This window comes from Bombina bombina, chromosome 12 (genome assembly GCF_027579735.1).
Source record: "Bombina bombina isolate aBomBom1 chromosome 12, aBomBom1.pri, whole genome shotgun sequence".
Lineage (NCBI taxonomy): Eukaryota > Metazoa > Chordata > Amphibia > Anura > Bombinatoridae > Bombina > Bombina bombina.
This window is the reverse complement of record NC_069510.1, coordinates 48,497,026-48,521,619: the sequence shown is the minus strand read 5'-3', so window position 1 is coordinate 48,521,619 and position 24,594 is coordinate 48,497,026. Positions and strand designations below refer to the sequence as shown.

The 24,594-nt window shown below is 37.9% G+C and overlaps 1 protein-coding gene across 1 annotated transcript in view; it reads left to right on the top strand.

Moving 5' to 3' along the window:
• The window catches only part of LRSAM1 (leucine rich repeat and sterile alpha motif containing 1), a 93,675-nt gene that overhangs the window by 2,491 nt on the left and 66,590 nt on the right, over window positions 1-24,594 (top strand). The window contains 8 exon segments of the mRNA XM_053695849.1: window positions 8,823-8,931; window positions 10,282-10,338; window positions 10,435-10,479; window positions 12,717-12,794; window positions 13,088-13,169; window positions 16,517-16,588; window positions 18,329-18,450; window positions 19,201-19,291. Of these exon segments, the coding sequence (XP_053551824.1) occupies window positions 8,857-8,931; window positions 10,282-10,338; window positions 10,435-10,479; window positions 12,717-12,794; window positions 13,088-13,169; window positions 16,517-16,588; window positions 18,329-18,450; window positions 19,201-19,291 (622 nt within the window). The 5' untranslated portion in view covers window positions 8,823-8,856.

The following is a 24,594-nucleotide window of genomic DNA, read 5'->3' as shown; positions in this document are numbered from 1 at the left end:
TTTCAATCAATAATTGTTTTTATACAAAAATGTATTTTCATACAGTTACAGTGTATTTTATTTTCACGTAACAAGGTAAATAAAAAATATTGTATGGGAATCACACGTGCATGCAGTTAAGACAGATAGCTCAGCATGCTAAGGCACTGTGGCTGAGCTCTGTAGCAAACCAAGGGTTGCAGGTTCGATCCCCGGCGAGGTCCACTCAGCCTTTCATCCTTCCGAGGTCGATAAAATTAGCAGCACCTTGAGACCCTTACGGGTGATTTGCCTCGCTTTACAAGTACCCCATACATACATACATACATACATACATACATGCAAGACTAAATAAATGCTAGATAGATTAGTATTTTTAAAGTAAAAATTAGCCTGAGAATAATATGCAGGTGTAGTTTTTAAAATGATATTAGTTAAAATAAAAAATAAGTGTAACGTTTTAGTACGCATAAAGCCATGTTGTAACCTAAGTTTCCTTCTGCTGTGGTCGGTTAGGGACAGTAATATTGAATCACTATGTGGAATATACAGTCTATACATCGACTTTTAATAGGAATTGGAATTATCAATTTTTCTTTGTTGTCTTGGTATCTTTTGTTGAGAAGCAGGGACGTAATGCTTAGGACTCCGCCCATTGCTGGAGCACTATATAGCAACAGTTTCGCAAGAATGTTATCCATTGGCTGAAAGATATATACATAACTGTGCATAACTAATACAGCAGTACAAATGTTTACTGGTTGATTATGACCGCTCCCAATATGGTATCGGCATGTGAAAAAATAGTTTTGCTCCATTCTCCTGCCAAAAGATATGTTCCACTCAGATAATGTTTCACGTTTACACATTCTTGTAAGATGTAGTGCAGACATATCTTTCAATAAAATCCTATATATGTTTTCAGCTTCAACCATGATATATGATACTGTAGCTTGATTGTCTGAAAAGACCTGTCCTTGACTGACAAATTTTGAAAACGGATGGAGAAAAGCCAGTTATTATGAGTTCTGACCAACAACCTTGGATAAAGTTGGTTGCCAATGTTAAACTCCAGCCCAGTGCTGGAAGCCATAGATAATTCCATGAATGAGCTATAAGGATTCTTCCCTGGTGTGCTGATTTGTCCTTCAGGACAGCTCTTGTTTGATTTCCAGAAGAAATAATGTTATGTCATTTTTTCAGAAATAATTCTAAAATTAATCTCAGCCTCCATCATACCCAATACATCTCTGGAATAATCTATCACAATTTACCCAAAATTCTTATCCATACACGAACAAATGGTCTATGTTGATGAACCTGATGTATCTTAAAATTTCGTCCTGGGACAATGTGACTTTGTGCATGTAAGTTTTAAATTCTGTTCCAACAAATATGCAAACTTGGCTTGGAACCAAATATGTGTTGTTGTTTTTTTTTGGGGGGAGGGGGGGGGTTGGACTGAGTAACCATTCCTTTTGAGGCACAACATTTATTACAAGGTCTTGACTGCCAATATTTTCAGAGGGAGCAGCCACCAAAATGTTGTCCCAAGTGATGATAGATCGACATACCTTAATTTCTAAATAAGTTTTTTCAGAACTCTGTAAATGTCCTCATGCCTGTAGAGAGCAAAAAATGTAGATAAAAAAAACTGAAAATGCTCTTGATAAGAGTAAATAAAGACTTCATCTTGAACCATGTTGCATTCACAAACTTGCTTCATTTTCATATCTCCAGTACTGGATGCCTTGAACCTCTGTTTTTGAACAAGAAACGGTCTTGAGTAAAACCTTGTTTTCTGTCCCTGAACTGAAATGTTCTAGATGGTAGTGGCATTAGGCAGCGGGGTTACAACATTCAGGAAAATCTTAAGTTGCACAAACTCTGTTGTGAGAGATGACCGGGCATAATGGTCTATTACAGGAATACTTTCAAGTTATGTATGATATCCAAGCTTTATTACACTGAGAAACCATTGATGGAAAATCAAGGCTGCTAAAACCTTATGTAGCAGGACTAACAGTTCTTATACTGAAAGGACCTGGACAGCCGTAAATTCTTACTGATGTAATAATAGTGTGAGAAAGATGCAGGTTACTTCTGCATAGACTCTGGTTTTGTGAACGTTTTCATGTATAAGAAATGAAGTGACAGGATATGCTGATGCCATGAGATATACCTTTTGTTAATAACATCTAAAATGTGATCTCCTGTTTCTGAACTTATATTTTCTGGGTTTAAACATTCTATTACCACAGATTCCAAAAATGCTACAGACATTCTGTTTTGATCCAATTTCTGCTACCAGTGGATCAGCCACCAATATTAGCACCACATAGTTTTATTAAATTGGCCAATGTTAGCAATCATATATTACAAATGGGCTGTTATAGAAATATTATATGTCATGATAACTTTTTTTAGGTCGGTAGAGTAATACTTTCTAGCTTTAGCAACAGATAACATAGTCAAAAGTAGGTGTTTGTTTTTTTATCTTTTAATACACAGGTTCTCTCAAATTAGTTTCTGTTTTACAGTCCTTAAGATCTCAAAAGGTGCCTCAACCATCCATTGGAAAATAAAATGTTATTTATTAAACCAGAAATACCATCATCAACTTTATAAACGCTAGAGGAATAAGATATTATTTCACACCTCTAACAGTAACAAGTAGCTGTTTTTCAGATTTTATTTTTTGTATTAATTTTGAAAAACTTCTACAAGAGCAGGAAACTCAAGCCTAAATTTAGATGCTTCTGCAGGAAACTCAAGCTTAAAAATGTAGATGCATTTGCATAACAATCATATAGCATGTGACATAGTCATAGAAGGTAATGAAATATGAATATGCAATGTACCTTTGTTTACTATTAGTAAACATAGACATGTCAAATGCAAATTATGTAGTAGAAATAAGTTCCTCAGATGATATGTGGGGTAAACTGGTCTTACTACATTCTGAATATATATATATATATATATATATTTATCCAAAATAGTATAGCACTCACAGTTTTTTCATTCCTTATAACATGCCCGGGGTGCAGTTCAAAGTATATGCATGCATCCAGAAAAAAGAAGGCACTCACCAGGTCTTGAATTAAATCCTTTTAATGCAGTAGTGACGTTTTGGGGTTGCCCCCGTCCTCAGACAATATTTACAGTATAATCATTAACTTTCCCCTTATATATGAACCCAACTCCCACTTGTGTAGCTGTCGGTGGCGTTCCGGAAGTCCAGCAAGCGCGTCGTGTACACCTACGTCATTCGTTGCTAAGGCAACCGGACGCTGTGCGGCAGTTCTGTGCTCGAGATTAAAACAAAGTTAAAAACAATAGCGATCGCTAGCATATAGGCAGCATTTAGGAGGCATATATAGGATAAGCCACATAATGTGCATAGTGCACCTCTATTACAAATAGAAATCCAAATGAATATTGCTAATGTTTAAAGATTAAATACAGGCAATAATGATACTGATATAGCAACCTGGGGAGTACATTAATACCTAACAATGGTGCCAAACATAATCAGTAAAAATGCCTAGTATAATATATATTTCTACCATTCTGTCAGTTACGTATTCTAGGCTAGAATTCCCGGGTTGCTTGCCATCTGTCCCGCATTGCCCCATGCATTTAAAAAAAAATAAAAAATAATAATCTATTGGGCCCATACTCGGAAGCAGCTGGCCGTTTCTCTCCCAGGGTTATATAGCTGTTAGATTCCCTGTGGAAAAGGAATGGTGTGTGGGTTAAGCAGGAGTAAGATTATACCCTCTGACCTCAGGTAAGGGTGACCTCTAACCCCTGGTAGTGATAATACTAGCATGCCTTCAGTTTTATACAATGAGCAGTGCTAACACCAGGGTAACAAACAGTGACTGCCAACCCCAAGACCGGATACAAGGAATTACAGATACCCATATATGATGTAGTGTGTGTCTATCTGTATCTATAAGTGTGTGTGTGAATCTGTATGTATGTATTGGGTACTTGTAAAGCGCGGCTAATCACCCGTAAGGGTCTCAAGGCGCTGCTCATTTTATCAACCTCGGAAGGATGAACCTGCAACCTTTGGGTTGCTACAGAGCTCAGCCACAGTGCCTTAGCATGCTGAGCTATCTGTCCGGCATACTCTTATAATCTGCATGTATAAGTGTATGCTATGTAGTGTGTGTATGTCTGCATGTGTAAGTGTATGCTATGTAGTGTGTGTGTCTATCTGTATCTATAAGTGTGTGTGTGTGTGTGTGTAAATCTGCATGTATAAGTGTATGCTATGTAGTGTGTGTGTCTGCATGTATAAGTGTATGCTATGTAGTGTGTGTGTATCTGCATGTATAAATGTATGCTATGTAGTGTGTGTGTATCTGCATGTATAAGTGTATGCTATGTAGTGTGTGTGTATCTGCATGTATAAGTGTATGCTATGTAGTGTGTGTGTATCTGCATGTATAAGTGTATGCTGTGTGTGTGTGTATCTGCATGTATAAGTGTATGCTGTGTGTGTGTATCTGCATGTATAAGTGTATACTATGTAGTGTGTGTATCTGCATGTATAAGTGTAAGCTGTGTGTGTGTATCTGCATGTATAAGTGCAGAGAACAGTTTTAAAGAATCTATTAATAAATGTCCAATTAAGATAAAAAAATATTTAGCACTGTCTCTGCAAAGGCTAATTAAATACAGAGCTCACATAGCCATACCAGTGGTTTGAGCTTGTGTTTGATTTGCTGCCTAATATTTTTAAAATATATGACTTTATTTGGAATTTGATTTATATTACTTTGGTCTTTTTAAGCCTGCTCCTGCCCACCACATTTCAATTTTTTGCTGGGGGGGGCTGTCCCCCTTCTGAGACGACAGCCATGCAGACCAATTTGATGCAGTGTGCGGCGTATAGTCTGAGCACTGACAGGCTGACCCCCACCCCTTCAACCTCTGCAGCATTGCTGGCAGCACTCATACGTCTATTTCCCAAAGACAACTTCTGGATATGATGCTGAGCACGTGCACCCAACATCTTTGGTCGACCATAGTGAGGCCTGTTCTGAGTGGAACCTGTCCTGTGAAACTGCTGTATGATCTTGCCCAATGTGCCGCAGCTCAGTTTCAGGGTCTTGGCAATCTTCTTATAGCCTAGGCCATCTTTATGTAGAGCAACAATTCTTTTTGTCAGATCCTCAGAGAGTTCTTTGCCATGAGGTACCATGTTGAACTTCCAGTGACCAGTATGAGAGAGTGTGAGAGCGATAACACCAAATTTAACACACCTGCTCCCCATTCACACCTGAGACCTTGTAACACTAACAAGTCACATGACACCGGGTAGGGAAAATGGCTAATTGTGCCGAATTTGGACATTTCCACTTAAGGGTGTACTCACTTTTGGTGCCAACGGTTTAGACATTAATGGCTGTGTGTTGAGGTTTTTTGAGGGGACAGCAAATTTACACTGTTATACAGGCTGTACACTCACTACTTTATATTGTAGCAAAGTGTCATATATATATATATATATATATATATATACACACACACACACTTTTAATAATATTGAATAAATATTAATATATTAGGTAAATATGCTATAAATGCAAATTGAAATAATAATGATGTAAATTATGACAGTACATGAATATTATTATATATGTCTCTCATACATAAGGTCAGGGCTCAAAATTTCAAGTCCTAAGCTACAAGCCAGGACAAAATGTTACTCACCACCTCTAACCCCAGGCCACACCACACCCACTGCTCCATCCCCTTTTTGCATACGTTTAGCCATTGTGAAACATTTTGTAATATTGTGTTTATTTTATATGATAACAAATTAAATAATGCTACATACATTAATAAATTAATAAAATAAGTTAATAGCAGCTAGAAACATCAACTACATGCTCTGGGGAAGAAATCAGCTGGATAGAAAGTGGAAGTTGTTGAAGTGAGAGAATGCAGAGAGTGCTGACAGTCATGGAAGGTCATAGCAGACCCGGAGATTTTTTATTTTTTTTTAATAACTATCATATCTCTTTTCTCGCTCTTAACAATCTTTCTCCACTCCCTCCTCTCTTCAATCTCTCTATTTACCTTCTCCCTTCTCTCTCAGGCCATATCTTCTCTTTACACTCTTTATTTCCCCTCCATCATATCTCTTCACTCTTTTCTCTATTGTCTCTTAACTCTACCATTTTCTCCACTCTCCAATCTTTCTCTCTGTCCCATTTACCCTCTCAGAAGTAACAGTCTAAGCACGAATAGGGTCCCTACAGCCCTAGAGGAATAACATATCCTCAAACTTTCATGGATATATAATATCCCTTTAGACAATAGTTTTAGCAGATAGCCCTAAATATGTGTTTGTCAGCAATAGGAATGTACATTCTGCAAAAACAATGTGCCAACTTTGCTACTTATAACACCCAACTCAACATTCACTTACTAACTCTCTCTCCACAATTAATTTTCCACTCGCCAATGGCTAGTGGGCTAGTAGAAATTTTAAGCCTTGATAAGGTGTATATATAAATAGGGCCAAACTTTTTGAGAGTATCTAATATATACTCTCAAATAAACATAATAAAATACAAATAAACCAATTTTTTTGCACTTGATAATATATTGTATATAATTAGTATGCCAGTATGAGCAAGTTTTATCAACATGGCTAGTGATTTGCTTAAATGTTGAATTTTTTTATTAAACACATGGAGGCAAATTCGTAATAAATATTAAAAATGGGTTAGTACTGCTCAGGGACTTAACTCACCCACCAAACGTAGTCTGCTCTTCTCCTATTTACGCAAAAGTAAAACAGATATTGCCTTTATTAAAGAGACCCATTGGACCCCTACTCCTTGGATCACACGTGTTTCTCGATGGTTCCCCCACGGTTATTGAAGCTACGTTTCACTTCAAATCTAGAGGTGTAGCCGTCTATATCAGTAAAAATGTCTCTTATGACCCTATTTATATAGAATGTGACCCTCAAGCCAGGTTCATCATCGTAGTATGTAAAATTAATAAACACTTAGTCACACTAATCAATATTTATGCACCTAACTCCAAACAGATACAATTTCTTAGGACACTCCTCAGGTCGGTGTCATTGGTGAAACAAGGGGAACTCATCATAGGAGGAGACTGTAATCTAATCTGGGATACAAAACTTGACAGAACAGGACCTAGACTCTCCCAGCACGATAGAGCCACACACTCCCTCTCCAAGGCTTTTCAGATACTTATTGCCCAATACTATTTATATGATGCATTGCGGTCGTTTCACCCACAGGAGAGGGATTACACATTCTATTCCTTCCCACATAAGTCACACACCCGCATTGACTACTTCTTCACCAGTGCTAAACTCTTAGACAACATCTCCTACATCAAAATCACCCCAATCTCCTGGTCTGACCACGACGCCTTACATCTACGACTAGGCCCCCACTTAACATCCACTTCTCCTCCCTTATGGCAGCTACAAGATTGGACTATCACAGACCCCTGTCTTAAAGCTGAACTCCAAACTAAGATTACTGACTTTCTCAGTCTAAATGATGATAATCAAACCACAACAGAAAATCTATGGGCCACGCTTAAGGCCGTAATGAAGAGGGCACTTTATACTGATAGAAACTGTAGCACGCTCAAGAAGTGGAGCCACATTATCGGCCCTAGTCGTTTGATTAAGAAACTTAAAAACCAAACTTAATCTCTCGTATTCTACCTCAGTGAATGACGAAATTATTGAAATATCTAAACAAATTTAAGCCTTAGAAATGAAAAAAGTACATAATATGCTAGAAAAAATTCAAGAGGATTTTCTACAACCCCTATTAGCATTGAAACTCAAGCATCGCACTGCCCATATATCTTTGGGAGACTATGAAGACCCTCCAGATACCCAATACCTTCATCCTGGCAGTTAGAGCCCTCTATACATGTCCCTCAGCTAGAGTACAAGGAGTTGGATTCCAGTCTTCCCCATTCGTTACAACCAATGGCACCAGGCAGAGGTGCCCACTATCACCTCTCTTATTCGCTCTTGCTATCGAACCCCCTAGCCCAATGTATCAGAAACGATCCTTGAACCAAGGGTCTCTCTGTTGGGACGCACTCACACAAAATCTCCTTATATGCAGATGATATTACCCTTTTTCTGACTTCGCCCAAAGAGTCCTTACCTGCAGTTTTACAGCGCTATTTCCGGTGACAAGAAGGGAGGAGTGAGGGTATAATAGAACGGTCCCGCCACTTGCAGCTGGACCCATGCAGTTATAAAAAGAAAACCTTAACAGCCCTTGACATATGTTGTAAGGTATAATGACATCTTCCTTAAAGGAATACTCAATGCAGTAGAATTGCATAATTAACAAGTGCATAATAAAAAGACAATGCAATAACACCTACTCTGAATTTCAAATAAGCAGTAGATTTTTTTCTGACAAATTTAATATTTTTCTCCCATTGTATCATGTGACAAACATCAGCCAATCACAGCCTAGTATATGTATACCCTTTTGAGCTTGTGCATATGGAATTTGTTCCTGGGAAAGTGTGTATATAAAAAAAATTTGATAATGGGAGTAAAATGGAGAGTGTCTTAAAACAACCGGCTGTTTCTGAATCATAAAAGTTAATTTTGACTTGAGTGTCCCTTTAAAATAAACTCTTTTTTGACCTTCCCTAAATTAGTTTAGACCTGACATAGAAACCAATTTAATTCATTTGCTTGAGTATGGAATAGTGATATATCTTAGAGCAATGTGTTTTAACCCATTTGATGGTGCTCAGTATTGATTTATATTTATAGAGATGCTTTTGTCTTCCAGGGAATCCCTTTTTTAAAGAGGTTTTAAGCCAGCAATGATGTCTCTTTTCTTCCGTAAGCATAAACAGAGCGGGGAGGCCAGAAAGCGGCTTGAATATCAGATGTGTCTGGTGAGAGAATTAGGTTTTTAATATTTTACCTCAAAATTTCTCCAGCTGAAGATAAAAAATAAATAAACACAATAGCCAATCTGCATCAGCAGTGCTGAGGTCATGAATTGCTTTTGCTGTGATCTCATGAAATTTCACTGAAATCTTTGAGATTTCACAGTAAACTTCCTTAAACGGAATAGGAAAATAACATGACTATGCCTGCACATACCAGACGCACACTCCCCTTGCAAGTCCTGGGACTAGCATCCTGATTGGCTGCTTAAAGTCTCTTTACAGTGGGCTGTGAATACTTAACAATTTTGAGGTAAAATATCTTCCTTTTTATATAGAGATGCTCAGGTGATATTTTCTAGTCAGCTTTTTACAGTTATAAAGCATCACTTTTAAGTACTTCAACATTTTTGTATCGACCCTCTAATCATAATAAAATGTTGAAAATTTACTTTTGTAATTCCTAGTAAACACAGTCACTCAGTGTCTAAGACAACATTTTAATGTATGGGAAATGTAATGCTAAATTTACTGTTGTTACAAGAAAAGTCAGCAAAAGGTACAAACATGCAGTTGATTATTATGAGGAAAAGTTAGTTCTCATAATTATTGTCTAGAGTTGGTATATGTCACACTTATAGGGGGAACCAATGCGTGTAGCAAATATATATAAAAACATATAATATATATACTCTAACAGCAACAGTTATGATACATTTTCTAAATTGTTAGAGAGACTACGTGAGGTAAAAAATGAAATGTGCATGGCTGCATTTTAAATTGAAATACCGGTATAAACATTTCTGCAATATACTACCTTTTACAAAAATGCTTCTAGTAAAAGTTAATGCTGGTTTTCTGCAGCATATGCACATATCCTGTGACTGAGGGCCTGTGCATCAGTATTCAGACACTACACCTCAGAGAGGTGGCAATGGTGTGTATTGCTTTTGAAGATGTAATTTGTGTCATACAAGCCACTGCTTACTCTGAGAAGGTTGTAGTGTCTGAATTCTGGCGCACAGGCCCTCACAGGATACGTGCGTATGCTGCAGATAAGTAATAAGTATAAGTAATAAGTTTTACTAGAAGCATTTTTGCTAATGGAAGTCTATTGGAAAAAAGCTTATATTTAATTTTTGAGCTTTCTATCCCTTTTAAAAAAAAAACATTTTAATCAACCATTTTCTTTCGTTAATTTGTAAGATGACCATATAAGCATGTTGAAAGATTATTATTTTTTACCTAAGAATATATCCTATAGAATATTCTATTTTATCAAGCTAGAAGATATGGTCATCCCAAAGGCAGAATGCTGTGTTGTCATCATGGGCCTAACCCTCTCTTTGTTTCTAGGCCAAGGAAGCCGGAGCAGATGATATTCTAGATCTCTCAAAATGTGAACTATCTGAGGTGAGGATATGTTTATGCTTTGGTAGTCAAATTTGTTACACCAAATAATTTGTAAGATTTACACTTTAGAAATGACCTCTCTGTATCTCATCCTAGATTCCTGACGGGGCCTTTTCAACATGTCGGGTTCTACAAAAGAAGGTAGGAAATAACTATTTAAACCTGTAAAGATATCAGTGTGTGGTGGTTTAACTTGTGCAAGGTAGAAAACTCTGGAGTATTTCTGTTACATCCGGAAAGTAGGAACAGGGTGCAGCAGAGATGAAACTACAGGGGGTGCAGAGGGCGCAATTGCGACTAGGCCAAGGGTGGGGGCCCAGCTTAAAAAAAAAATTATTATTTTTTTTTTTACAATAAAAAACATTGAACTGCCACTGCTAGATTCTTGCACCTGGGCCCGGTGGTTTCTAGTTACGCCTCTGGGGTGCAGCCTTTTTTTTCCTGTTTGTCCCATCCCATTCAGAAGGACAATACTCCCTGAACTACTATGCTAATCTCTGAATAAACCTAAGCAATATCCAATTAGATATTTTTTCCAAAAACGAAACTGATGGTTTACATTGTGATTATTCAGCTGTCAAAATAGCTTATAAGGAGCTGAAAAACACAATTGACTAGATCGAAATTGACCCAGTAGATTCTTAGAGCAGTTTAAAATCTCTTGTTCATAAATTTGCAGATGTTCCAAAAACATTGTATCCAAAGATTTTTTTTATGCCTAGAAAAAAAAAAGAAATGTAAATGTTATTTAAAATTAAACCCAATTTTTTTTGTTTCATGATTCAGATAGAGCATTTAATTTTAAGCAACTTTCTAATTTACTCCTATTATCAATTTTTCTTCATTCTCTTGGTATCTTTATTTGAAAAAGCAGGAATGTAAGCTTAAGAGCCGGTCCATTTTTGGTTCAGCACCTGGGTAGCGCTTACTGATTTTTAATCAGTAAGCGCTTGATTACTTAATGCAAGCGCTACCCAAGTGCTGAACAAAAAATGGGTCCGGCTCCTAACCTTACATTTCTGCTTTTTCAAATAAAGATCCCAAGGGAACAAAGAAAAATTGATTACTTGGACCTAAATTAGAAAGTTGCTCAAAATTGCTGCTTTATCTGAATCATGAAACAAAAAAATTTGGGTTTAGTGTCCCCTTTAATGATTCAGATAGATCATGCATTTTTAACAGCTGTTCTAACAGGAATTGGAAAACCCACAATTTGCATAATTAAATTGCAAAAAATGCTCATTGGCTAATACGAAATTCTTACTAATTCTAATTGGTTGATAGGGATATAGAAGTATCAATCAGCCAATGAACATTAATAGGAATTCTCATTCAATCAATGACAAAAAGTCAGTCAGGCCCATTTATCAAAGGGCTTGCGGACCTGATCCGACACTGCGGATCAGGTCCGCAAGACCTCGCTAAATGCGGAGAGCAATACGCTCTCCGCATTTAAACATTGCACCAGCAGCTCACAAGAGCTGCTGGTTGCAACGCCGCCCCCTGCTGACTCGCGGCCAATCGGCCGCCAGCAGGGAGCTGTCAATCAACCCGATCGTATTCGATCGGGTTGATGTCTGGCGATTCCTGTCCGCCTGTTCAGAGCCAGGCGGACAGGGTTATAGAGCAGCGGTCTTTAGACCGCTGCTTCATAAGTTGTGTTTCTGGCGAGTCTGAAGACTCGCCAGAAACACGGCCCTTCAAGCTCCATACGGAGCTTGATAAGTGGCCTGAGTATGTTTAATTTAGCTGTTTTATATCATTGACAACACACAGTCAGAATAAGTATGCTAATGATTAGCCGTAAAATAGGGTGACATATACTGTATAAGGTAGATATGATCTTAAATATCAAAAGCAGCATCTGGTAAGTAACTATATGTAAATTGGTCTTCAATAAAAAATGTAGGTATTGAACTTGTGTGTTTGTTCTATGATACACAGAAATGGCCAGATTATGAATGTAGGTCTATTTAAAGGGATATGAAACCCATTTTTTCTTCTTTCATGATTCAGATAGAGCAGGCAATTTTTCAGCAACTTTCTAATTTACTCCTATTATCAATTTTTCTTCGTTCTCTTGGTATCTTTATTTGAAAAAACAAGAATGTAAAAAGCTTAGGAGCGGCCCATTTTTGGTTCAGCACCCTGGGTAGCGCTTGCTAATTGGTGGCTATATTTAGCAATTGTGTTTACTTTCAACTCGTAAGACCAGCGGTAAACCCGACGAGAGCAGACACCCACACAAATAAACAACCTTATCGCTTGTGCGTAACTGTTAGCGCATTATTCGTAATCTACCCTTTATGAGGTAACATTAGCAGCATTGGGCTATGAATGTGCATAAATCCACTTTCTTTTTTAATTCTTCTCAACAGGTGCTGATTCTTCATAGTAATTTTTTAACACAGCTGGTGCCCAAATCATGCCAACTTCTAGACCTGGCAACATTAAAGGTATACTGTGCTTAATGAAGTTACTTCATACACATTGTAACATATAACTATGCACATATAACACATTTTTTGTGTGCTTGTAGACCAATGTGAAAATCACTTCTTTTATTTTATGTGACACTCCATTCCATACTTTATAATACTGTATAAGCCATGTTATCAGATAAAATGGCACGCTCATCATGGTAGTTCAAATTAACTTTTTATGGAAGGGACAGGGGAGTGGTCTGTAGATTAAACCTTGTGGCTAGGGGCCCTATTTTCAAAGAAAATAACATACATTTTATATTTAGGTTTTAGATCTCCATGACAACCAGATTACATCACTTCCTGACAACATTGGTCAGCTGACTTCCTTACGGGTACGGTGAGTGGTGGTGGTGGCACCAAATGGGAAGTTCTGGGGTATCATGAAAAATGGCTTACAGGAGGAACTACCAATGTAAATATATGATTGTTGTTATTATTAATAATCAGCCAGATTACGCATTTTGAGCGCTATTGGAAAAATAACGACCGCAGCATTTTCGGCGGTATTTCACTCCCTATAGCGCTGGTATTATGAGTTAAAAAAACCCGGCATTTGCGGGCGATATGGCAGCGTTGAGCTCTATACCGCACACAAATACCCAGTGCTGCTTTGAGCTGCTATTACGTGCTCATGCACGATTTCCCCATAGACAACAATGGGGAGAGCCGGCTAAAAAAAAGCCTAACACCTGCAATCCGGAGCGTAAAGCTCTGTAACGCTGCCCCATTGATGTGTATGGGGATTTTTTTTTTTTATGTTTAAACCTAACACCCTAACATAAACCCTGAGTCTAAACATCCCTAATCTGCCACCCCCGACATCGCCGACACCTACATACACTTATTAACCCCTAATCAGCCGCCCCCCCAATGTCGCCACCACCCTACATACATTTATTAACCCCTAATCTGCGTAATCTATCTGAATATTATTTAAATTATTATTATTCATTAAGCAGGAACATTTTTTTCACAAGGATTATGTATGCATATGGTTACTGAAGTGATTAACGACATGACTATAAAAATAAATACATATGTTCATGGAAGAGTTACCCAGCAGGGGTATGTAATATATTTGGGATCAGGCTAGTTATAACAAAAATGGGAAGCAACTGCCACTCAGGTTAGTCCACTATACTTGTATAAAATTCCATAACACGATTGTACGGATACATGGCTACATTCCTTAACACAATTGTACGGATACATGGCTACATTTAGACTGATTCTATCCCAGGTTCATTAGACTTGTTGAATTTTCATCTCTTTTGTGACCAGTGATGTTGCCTCTAAGCTATGTCCCCCAAAAATGTTGTCCCATTTTATAAAAGCATATACAGGTGGCCCTCGTTTTACAACGGTTCAATTTACACCGTTTCAGAATAACAACCTTTTTTTCCAGTCATGTGACTGCTATTGAAAAGCATTGAGAAGCAGTGTATTTATTAAAATAGCCAGTAGGTGGAGCTGTCCGTTTGTGTTGCAGCAAAGCCAAGCAAGCTGAAATTAATCAGTTTAACCAGACCTGAGCTATCGAGCAGATTTAAAAGAACAAGATCTTCCTGTCTATAAATCAGTCCATATTGGAATGCATAGAAAGAACTGTTTGCAGAAAAATGCAAGTGAAGACTGTGTTGTGTGATTATTTTATTAGGTTTATAATGCTGTTTAGCAAATGTTTTTGTTCATTTAACTTAATTAGATATTCTGTGTTGTGTGATTATTTTATTAGGTTTATAATGATGTTTAGCATTTAAAGTCTTAATTTCAAAGTTTTAAAAATAATGTATTAGGTGTTACTTATGACAATTTTGAGAGGGGCCTGGAACCTATCTCCCTCACTTCCCATTGACTTACATTATAAACTGGGTTTCAATTTACATCGGTTTTGATTTACAACCATTCCTTCTGGAAACTAACCCCGGCGTAAACTGAGGGCTACCTGTATATACTTCCTAATACAGTTCTCATTGCTGTAACACCCCAAAAACTCAACTCAAATGTGCCAGTTGCTCTAAATTTGCAAAGAATTGCATTATTTACATGTCCAGTGTGCTACCAGAACAATGAGAGAGCTGAGGAGGGTTTTTGGAGGGGCTACAAATAAAATAATTAATATAAAACTGTTGTGAGGAGTTCCGGCTACATCGTTGATATTGTACTTTGTGAACAGATTTTTAGCAGCTCCAAAGGGCTCAAATTTATCATATTACACATATACATATTTATGTACATATTCGCCACTGTCCGCCCCAGCTCGCCTATGGCAGGCAGCAATACAATGCCGGAATTCAGCATTGCACATGAGTGCTATTTTGCACTCATGCGCACAGCCAATCACGCGCGGGCAGGAGCTGTCAATCCCCCAGGTCAGAGGAGACGGGGGAGTTTGAAATTCTCCACCTAAGAGGTGTAGAAGATGATAAATATTGACTGCAGGTTCTCTTGTGAGAAACTGCAGTCGTAGGGGGCGAACGGATTGATATTTCAAGCCTGAAGTGGCCTTATTCTAATACACCTCTAAGCACAAATGTAAAGGTATCATTTATTGATTGTGCAATTATTTATTGATATCAATTATTTGCATGCTTCTCCAAAACATATATGGAAAAACACTGTGGTGATATTTCCAAGAAATATGCTATTGAAATTCAAACTGACACTTAAAGTGAATGTACATTTTGATGATAAAGTGCCCAGTTTTTAAAAATTTGATTAAAAACAGGGGCACTTTAATTCATCAAAATTTACATTTCATTCGTGTTGTGAAAATACTTACCTTTTAATCTTGGACAGCCGCTCCAGAGATTCCCCCAGTCGTCGCAAGCCTCTTCCTACGTCAGAAATGACTGATCGGTCATCCTCCAATCACTGCTTCCCCCCCCGGGGAATCAGTGTCTGATTCACACCGTATGGACGATCAAACGCCGATTGGAGGAAGCCGGATTCCTCATTTTAGACCCAGGAAGAGGCTTTGCAACGGGCGGAGGAAGCGAATGCAGTCGGCTGTCAAGATTAAAAGGTAAGTATTTTCACAACACGAGGTGAAATGTAAATTTTGATATATTAAAGTGCCCCAGTTTTTATCGAAATTTAAAAAAACTGGGCACTTAATCATCAAAATTTACATTCACTTTAATAATAAAAGCTCTAATTTATTAAATTACTTCTTAATTAAAGAAAAGCTCACTGCTGCTGTGGTATAGATTATATATTGAGTGCTGCTGATTTGCGTACAGAACTGTAGTTTGCGCCTCATGCAGTCAGAAGCACCCAATTTCGTTTTGTACAAGTTGCCTGATAATTTGTTTACCTTGACATAAATAAAAAAATATTCTTATTGGGTTTTTTTTTGTTGTTGTTAGATTGTTAGCTTTGTCCTTATTTAAAGGGATGTTAAACACTGACTACATTTCCCTACACCTCCCTTTAATTATGGGGGCCGCCATCTTTGCAACCTAGGTTACACTGCAGGTATCTAAAGGAGAGTTCCTGCACATGTGCAAACCACATCGCAAATGGAATGGAGTGTAAGTTAGGATTTTAACATAGTGGAAAGCCAATGACTAGAAGAGAGGTGGGAAATAACCTCAATACTATGCTTTAAGGATTCTGAGAATTGCAAATTGATATATTTCTATGCCTTGATCTGTAGTTTTTGGTTTTCACTACATGGTGTTAAATGTTGAAACGAAATAATCTCGGACACTTCCTGACTCTATTGGTTGACCTGGTTCAGCTTCAGACCCTTAATGTGAAAGGTACAACCACTGTATAGCTAGAGAGTGTGTGTGTGCTCTATAAATGCCTCTAATATCTTCTAAAAATGGGTTAAATATACTGGATCTGTTATATAGTGGAGCCCAGCCTTCACTCTGATGGAGTCTGCTCTGTTTGTAAATTGTGTGAGAGTGATCTACTTCACTGGTTTTCAACCTGTTCTCAGGCCTCCCCAACAGGCCAGGTTTTCTGGATTACCTTGGATTGAGAGCAGATAAAATAGCCCCATATTTACTAATCAGCTGATTATTTCACCTGTGCTCCAGTTCAGATATCCTCAAAGTGTGGGCCTGTTAGGGAGACTGAGGACAGGTTTGAAAACCAGTGATCTCTTGTATGTGCAGTGATAGATGCATGTTGTAATGTTATTGTGTCAAATAAAAATAATATTTTACATTACAGCTTAGTTTGCAACCCTGTTAGGCATTCAATGTATTAAAGGGACAGCCTACTCCAGAATTTGTATTATTTAAAAAGATGGATAATCCCTTTAATTACCCAATTCCCCAGTTTTGCATAACCAACACTGTTATATTAATACACTTTTTACCTTCTGTGAATTACCTCAGTGCTTTTGACAGACCTTGCATTTCAGCCAATCAGCTGCTGCCTGACAAATAACTCACATGGGAGTGAGCACAATGTTTATCTAATATGGCACACGTGAACTAGCACTATCTAGCTGTAAAAAACAGTGTAAATGTACTGAGATAAGAGGCGGCCTTCAAGGGTTTAGAAATTAGCTTATGAGCCTATTTAGGTTTAGATTTCAACAAAGAATACCAAGATAACAAAGCAAATTTGATGCTAAAAGTACATTGGAAAGTTGTTTAAAAATTGCATGCCCTATCTGACTCATGAAAGTTTAATTTTGACTAGACTGTCCTTTTAAAGGGACAGTCTAGGCCAAAATAAACTTTCATGATTCAGATAGGGCATGTAATTTTAAACTATTTTCCAATTTACTTTTATCATCAATTTTGCTTTGTTCGCTTGGTATTCTTAGTTGAAAGCTTAACCTAGGAGGTTCATATGCTAATTTCTTAGACCTTGAAGGCCACCTCTTTTCAGAATGCATTTTAACAGTTTTTCACCACTAGAGGGTGTTAATTCACGTATTTCATATAGATAACACTGTGCTCGTGCACGTGAAGTTATCTGGAAGCAGGCACTGATTGGGCTAAACTGCAAGTCTATCAAAAGAACTGAAATAAAGGGGCAGTTTGCAGAGGCTTAGATACAAGATAATCACAGAGGTTAAAAGTATATTAATATAACTGTGTTGGTTATGCAAAACTGGGGAATGGGTAATAAAGGGATTATCTATCTTTTAAAACAATAAACATTCTGGTGTAGACTGTTCCTTTAAGTCTCTAGCTATTATTTTAACACTAGTCCCCCAACCATAAAGCTAACATGTCACACCACCAGTATTTTTGCTGATATAACATTATCACAGATGTAGAACAATATTGTCTTTGTGACATTTGTCTGGCAACGTTTGATTTTGTGATTTTGAAACAGAAAAAATGAGGCCTGATACCCATAATCCGGGAAATCCTAGAAGCCAGGGAGCAAAAGTTCACAGAATTTTACTATAATAATCCAAAAATAATAATCACGGAATTTTACTATAATCATTCTAAGCTTGAAACAAATTTGACAAGCCCTACATGAATCTACAGGTGCCTCACTTGATAATGGCTTTTCTTTGTCTTTAGGAAATAAATTAAAACAGCTTCCCCAGACGGTCGGAGGGCTATGCAGCATGCGCACCTTAAACATCAGTGAAAACAGACTGCAGGAGTTACCAAAGGCGCTGGCCCATATCCGGACACTAGAGGTGAACTGTCCATCATTAACAGAGAAATGCAAGGACACAGTTTATTAGTTTTGTATCCTGTTGCAATCGCTTCATACATCTGCTGGCATTGTGGCCGGACTGTTAGCCGACGGACAGATAACAGTTTGGCCACAAGATAGGTAGATAGATAGATTTGATAGATAGATAAATTAGATTGATAAATAGATACAATAGATAGATAGATAGATAGATATATTCGATAAATTCAATAGATAGATATATAAATAGATAGATTCAATAGATAATTTTACAGACAGAGAATTACAAGACGTGCGGGCTGGGACCCATGGTTAGTTTTCCAGAGGCGGTTGCGGCGCCCGAGGCTCTTATTAGAATAGATCACTTCAGAGCGTATCTGCCCTCGGCCGAACTCGGAAAACATGCTTCAGCATTCTGTCCGTCGGCATTTTGCCAGAGCACCTGCTAGCATCACACTTTGAATTATGCACACCGGGGAACTACATTTCCCGTCATACTGTGCATGATTCAAAGAGCTGCAGGGGCCAAGATAAATCACCACTTCCTATGCATTTTTTCCAAATTTAATTCCCTGCTATGTTAAATCACTGTTGATTCACTGTCCATGTTTATGACAATTTAGAGCATAATTAAGTGATTAATTCTTCTTACCAACTAAGAAGTTTGTTCTTACCCAAAACCAGTTCAGACTCTTTGACTCTTCATTAATGTCTACTGTGATTTATTGTTTTATTCCTTCCCATTTCATAGACACTGACTCTAGACATGTCAGCCATGACCTTCCCTCCGGAAGATATCTGCAAGCAAGGAACTGAGGCCATCCAACAGTTCTTGTGCAAAGGTAACACAACATAGCATGCACTTGTGTGTCCAACAGTTCTTGTGCAAAGGTAACACAACGTAGTGTGCACTTGTGTGTCCAACAGTTCTTGTGCAAAGGTAACACAACATAGCATGCACTTGTGTGTCCAACAGTTCTTGTGCAAAGGTAACACAACGTAGTGTGCACTTGTGTGTCCAACAGTTCTTGTGCAAAGGTAACACAACATAGCATGCACTTGTGTGTCCAACAGTTCTTGTGCAAAGGTAACACAATGTAGTGTGCACTTGTGTGTCCAACAGTTCTTGTGCAAAGGTAACACAACATTGCATGCGTTTGTGTGTCCAACAGTTCTTGTGCAAAGGTAACACAAAATAGCATACACTTGTGTGTCCAACAGTTCTTTTGCAAAGGTAACACAACATTGCATGCACTTGTGTGTCCAACAGTTCTTGTGCAAAGGTAACACAACATTGCATGCACTTGTGTGTCCAACAGTTCTTATGCAAAGGTAACACAAAACAGCGTGCACTTGTGTGTCCAACAGTTGTTGTGCAAAGGTAACACAAAAATAGCGTGCACTTGTGTGTCCAACAGTTCTTGTGCAAGGTAACACAAAATAACGTGCACTTGTGTGTCCAACAATTCTTGTGCAAAGGTAACACAAAATAGCGTTGCACTTGTGTGTCCAACAGTTCTTGTGCAAAGGTAACACAACATTGCATGCACTTGTGTGTCCAACAGTTCTTGTGCAAAGGTAACACAACATAGCGTGCATTTGTGTGTCGAACAGTTTTTGTGCAAAGGTAACACAACATTGCATGCACTTGTGTGTCCAACAGTTCTTGTGCAAAGGTAAAACAACATAGCGTGCATTTGTGTGTCCAACAGTTCTTGTGCAAAGGTAATACAAAATAGCATGCACTTGTGTGTCCAACAGTTCTTGTGCAAAGGTAACACAAAATAGCGTGCACTTGTGTGTCCAACAGTTTTTGTGCAAAGGTAATACAAAATAACGTGCACTTGTGTGTCCAACAGTTTTTGTGCAAAGGTAACACAACATTGCATGCACTTGTGTGTCCAACAGTTCTTGTGCAAAGGTAACACAACATAGCATGCACTTGTGTGTCCAACAGTTCTTGTGCAAAGGTAATACAAAATAGCATGCACTTGTGTGTCCAACAGTTCTTGTGCAAAGGTAACACAAAATAGCGTGCACTTGTGTGTCCAACAGTTCTTGTGCAAAGGTAACACAAAATAGCGTGCACTTGTGTGTCCAACAATTCTTGTACAAAGGTAACACAACATAGCATGCACTTGTGTGTCCAACAGTTCTTGTGCAAAGGTAATACAACATAGCATGCACTTGTGTGTCCAACAGTTCTTGTGCAAAGGTAATACAACATAGCATGCACTTGTGTGTCCAACAGTTCTTGTGCAAAGGTAATACAAAATAGCATGCACTTGTGTGTCCAACAGTTCTTGTGCAAAGGTAATACAACATAGCATGCACTTGTGTGTCCAACAGTTCTTGTGCAAAGGTAATACAACATAGCATGCACTTGTGTGTCCAACAGTTCTTGTGCAAAGGTAACACAACATAGCATGCACTTGTGTGTCCAACAGTTCTTGTGCAAAGGTAATACAAAATAGCATGCACTTGTGTGTCCAACAGTTCTTGTGCAAAGGTAACACAAAATAGCGTGCACTTGTGTGTCCAACAGTTCTTGTGCAAAGGTAACACAAAATAGCGTGCACTTGTGTGTCCAACAGTTCTTGTGCAAAGGTAACACAAAATAACGTGCACTTGTGTGTCCAACAGTTCTTGTGCAAAGGTAAAACAAAATAGCGTGCACTTGTGTGTCCAACAATTTTGAATGAGGAGCAACTTTTTTTCTTAGAGTGATTTATTATTTAGAAACTACGTTAATCAATATGAAAAGTACATATTTTTTATATAAACAGACTTGTTAGTAAGATACGAGACAGAATTTGTTTGCACAGGAGTCAAACGTCTACATATATGGAGTGATCCAGCTGTTAACACGAGGAACTTACTCCTTCCTAAGTAAATTTGCTAGCTCCATAGAGGAGTCACATAGATACACATTCTTTGTATGTTACAAATGGGGAAAGGTACAAAAGTGTTTTTAAATCACAGTTAAATATTTCCTAAAATGTGATAACGTGCAATCTCACTGTAAATGCTATGGAACACTTCTTCATACCACGGGTCAGGACCCACTACTGGATCGCAACACCATGTTTACTTGTTTGCGACATGTGTGTGTGTATTGTATGAGTGTGTGTGTGTTGTATGTGTTATACCAGAGTGTGTGTGGTGTGCGTATTGTATGAGATTGTGTGTGGTGTATGTGTTATACCAGAGTGTGTGTGGTGTGCGTATTGTATGAGATTGTGTGTGGTGTATGTGTTATACCAGAGTGTGTGTGGTGTATGTGTTATATTAGAGTGTGTGTGTTGTATGTGTTATACCAGAGTGTGTGTGGTGTGCGTATTGTATGAGATTGTGTGTGGTGTATGTGTTATACCAGAGTGTGTGTGGTGTGTGTATTGTATGAGATTGTGTGTGGTGTATGTGTTATACCAGAGTGCGTGTGGTGTGCGTATTGTATGAGATTGTGTGTGGTGTATGTGTTATACCAGAGTGTGTGTGGTGTATGTGTTATATTAGAGTGTGTGTGTTGTATGTGTTATACCAGAGTGTGTGTGGTGTGTGTATTGTATGAGATTGTGTGTGGTGTATGTGTTATACCAGAGTGTGTGTGGTGTATGTGTTATATTAGAGTTTGTGTGTTGTATGAGAGTATGTGTGGTGTGTGTATGAGTAATGTGATAGTGTGTATGTGTGGTGTATGTGTTATATTAGAGTTTGTGTGTTGTATGAGAGTATGTGTGGTGTGTGTATGAGTAATGTGATAGTGTGTATGTGTTATATTAGAGTTTGTGTGTTGTATGAGAGTATGTGTGGTGTGTGTATGAGTAATGTGATAGTGTGTATGTGTGGTGTATGTGTTATATTAGAGTTTGTGTGTTGTATGAGAGTGTGTGTGGTGTGTGTATGAGTAATGTGATAGTGTGTATGTGTGGTGTATGTGTTATATTAGAGTTTGTGTGTTGTATGAGAGTGTGTGTGGTGTGTGTATGAGTAATGTGATAGTGTGTATGTGTGGTGTATGTGTTATATTAGAGTTTGTGTGTTGTATGAGAGTATGTGTGGTGTGTGTATGAGTAATGTGATAGTGTGTATGTGTTATATTAGAGTTTGTGTGTTGTATGAGAGTATGTGTGGTGTGTGTATGAGTAATGTGATAGTGTGTATGTGTGGTGTATGTGTTATATTAGAGTTTGTGTGTTGTATGAGAGTATGTGTGGTGTGTGTATGAGTAATATGATAGTGTGTATGTGTGGTGTATGTGTTATATTAGAGTTTGTGTGTTGTATGAGAGTATGTGTGGTGTGTGTATGAGTAATATGATAGTGTGTATGTGTGGTGTATGTGTTATATTAGAGTTTGTGTGGTGTATGTGTTATATTAGAGTGTGTGTGGTGTATGTGTTATATTAGAGTGTGTGTGGTGTATGTGTTATATTAGAGTGTGTGTGGTGTATGTGTTATATTAGAGTGTGTGTGGTGTATGTGTTATATTAGAGTTTGTGTGTTGTATGTGTTATACCAGAGTATGTGTGGTGTGTGTATGAGTAATGTGATAGTGTGTATGTGTGGTGTATGTGTTATATTAGAGTTTGTGTGTTGTATGAGAGTGTGTGTGGTGTGTGTATGAGTAATGTGATAGTGTGTATGTGTGGTGTATGTGTTATATTAGAGTTTGTGTGTTGTATGAGAGTACGTGTGGTGTGTGTATGAGTAATGTGATAGTGTGTATGTGTGGTGTATGTGTTATATTAGAGTTTGTGTGTTGTATGAGAGTACGTGTGGTGTGTGTATGAGTAATGTGATAGTGTGTATGTGTGGTGTATGTGTTATATTAGAGTTTGTGTGTTGTATGAGAGTACGTGTGGTGTGTGTATGAGTAATGTGATAGTGTGTATGTGTGGTGTATGTGTTATATTAGAGTTTGTGTGTTGTATGAGAGTACGTGTGGTGTGTGTATGAATAATGTGATAGTGTGTATGTGTGGTGTATGTGTTATATTAGAGTTTGTGTGTTGTATGAGAGTACGTGTGGTGTGTGTATGAGTAATGTGATAGTGTGTATGTGTGGTGTATGTGTTATATTAGAGTTTGTGTGTTGTATGAGAGTATGTGTGGTGTGTGTATGAATAATGTGATAGTGTGTATGTGTGGTGTATGTGTTATATTAGAGTTTGTGTGTTGTATGAGAGTATGTGTGGTGTGTGTATGAATAATGTGATAGTGTGTATGTGTGGTGTATGTGTTATATTAGAGTTTGTGTGTTGTATGAGAGTACGTGTGGTGTGTGTATGAGTAATGTGATAGTGTGTATGTGTGGTGTATGTGTTATATTAGAGTTTGTGTGTTGTATGAGAGTATGTGTGGTGTGTGTATGAGTAATGTGATAGTGTGTATGTGTGGTGTATGTGTTATATTAGAGTTTGTGTGTTGTATGAGAGTGTGTGTGGTGTGTGTATGAGTAATGTGATAGTGTGTATGTGTGGTGTATGTGTTATATTAGAGTTTGTGTGTTGTATGAGAGTATGTGTGGTGTGTGTATGAGTAATGTGATAGTGTGTATGTGTTATATTAGAGTTTGTGTGTTGTATGAGAGTATGTGTGGTGTGTGTATGAGTAATGTGATAGTGTGTATGTGTGGTGTATGTGTTATATTAGAGTTTGTGTGTTGTATGAGAGTATGTGTGGTGTGTGTATGAGTAATATGATAGTGTGTATGTGTGGTGTATGTGTTATATTAGAGTTTGTGTGTTGTATGAGAGTATGTGTGGTGTGTGTATGAGTAATGTGATAGTGTGTATGTGTGGTGTATGTGTTATATTAGAGTTTGTGTGGTGTATGTGTTATATTAGAGTGTGTGTGGTGTATGTGTTATATTAGAGTGTGTGTGGTGTATGTGTTATATTAGAGTGTGTGTGGTGTATGTGTTATATTAGAGTGTGTGTGGTGTATGTGTTATATTAGAGTTTGTGTGTTGTATGTGTTATACCAGAGTATGTGTGGTGTGTGTATGAGTAATGTGATAGTGTGTATGTGTGGTGTATGTGTTATATTAGAGTTTGTGTGTTGTATGAGAGTGTGTGTGGTGTGTGTGTATGAGTAATGTGATAGTGTGTATGTGTGGTGTATGTGTTATATTAGAGTTTGTGT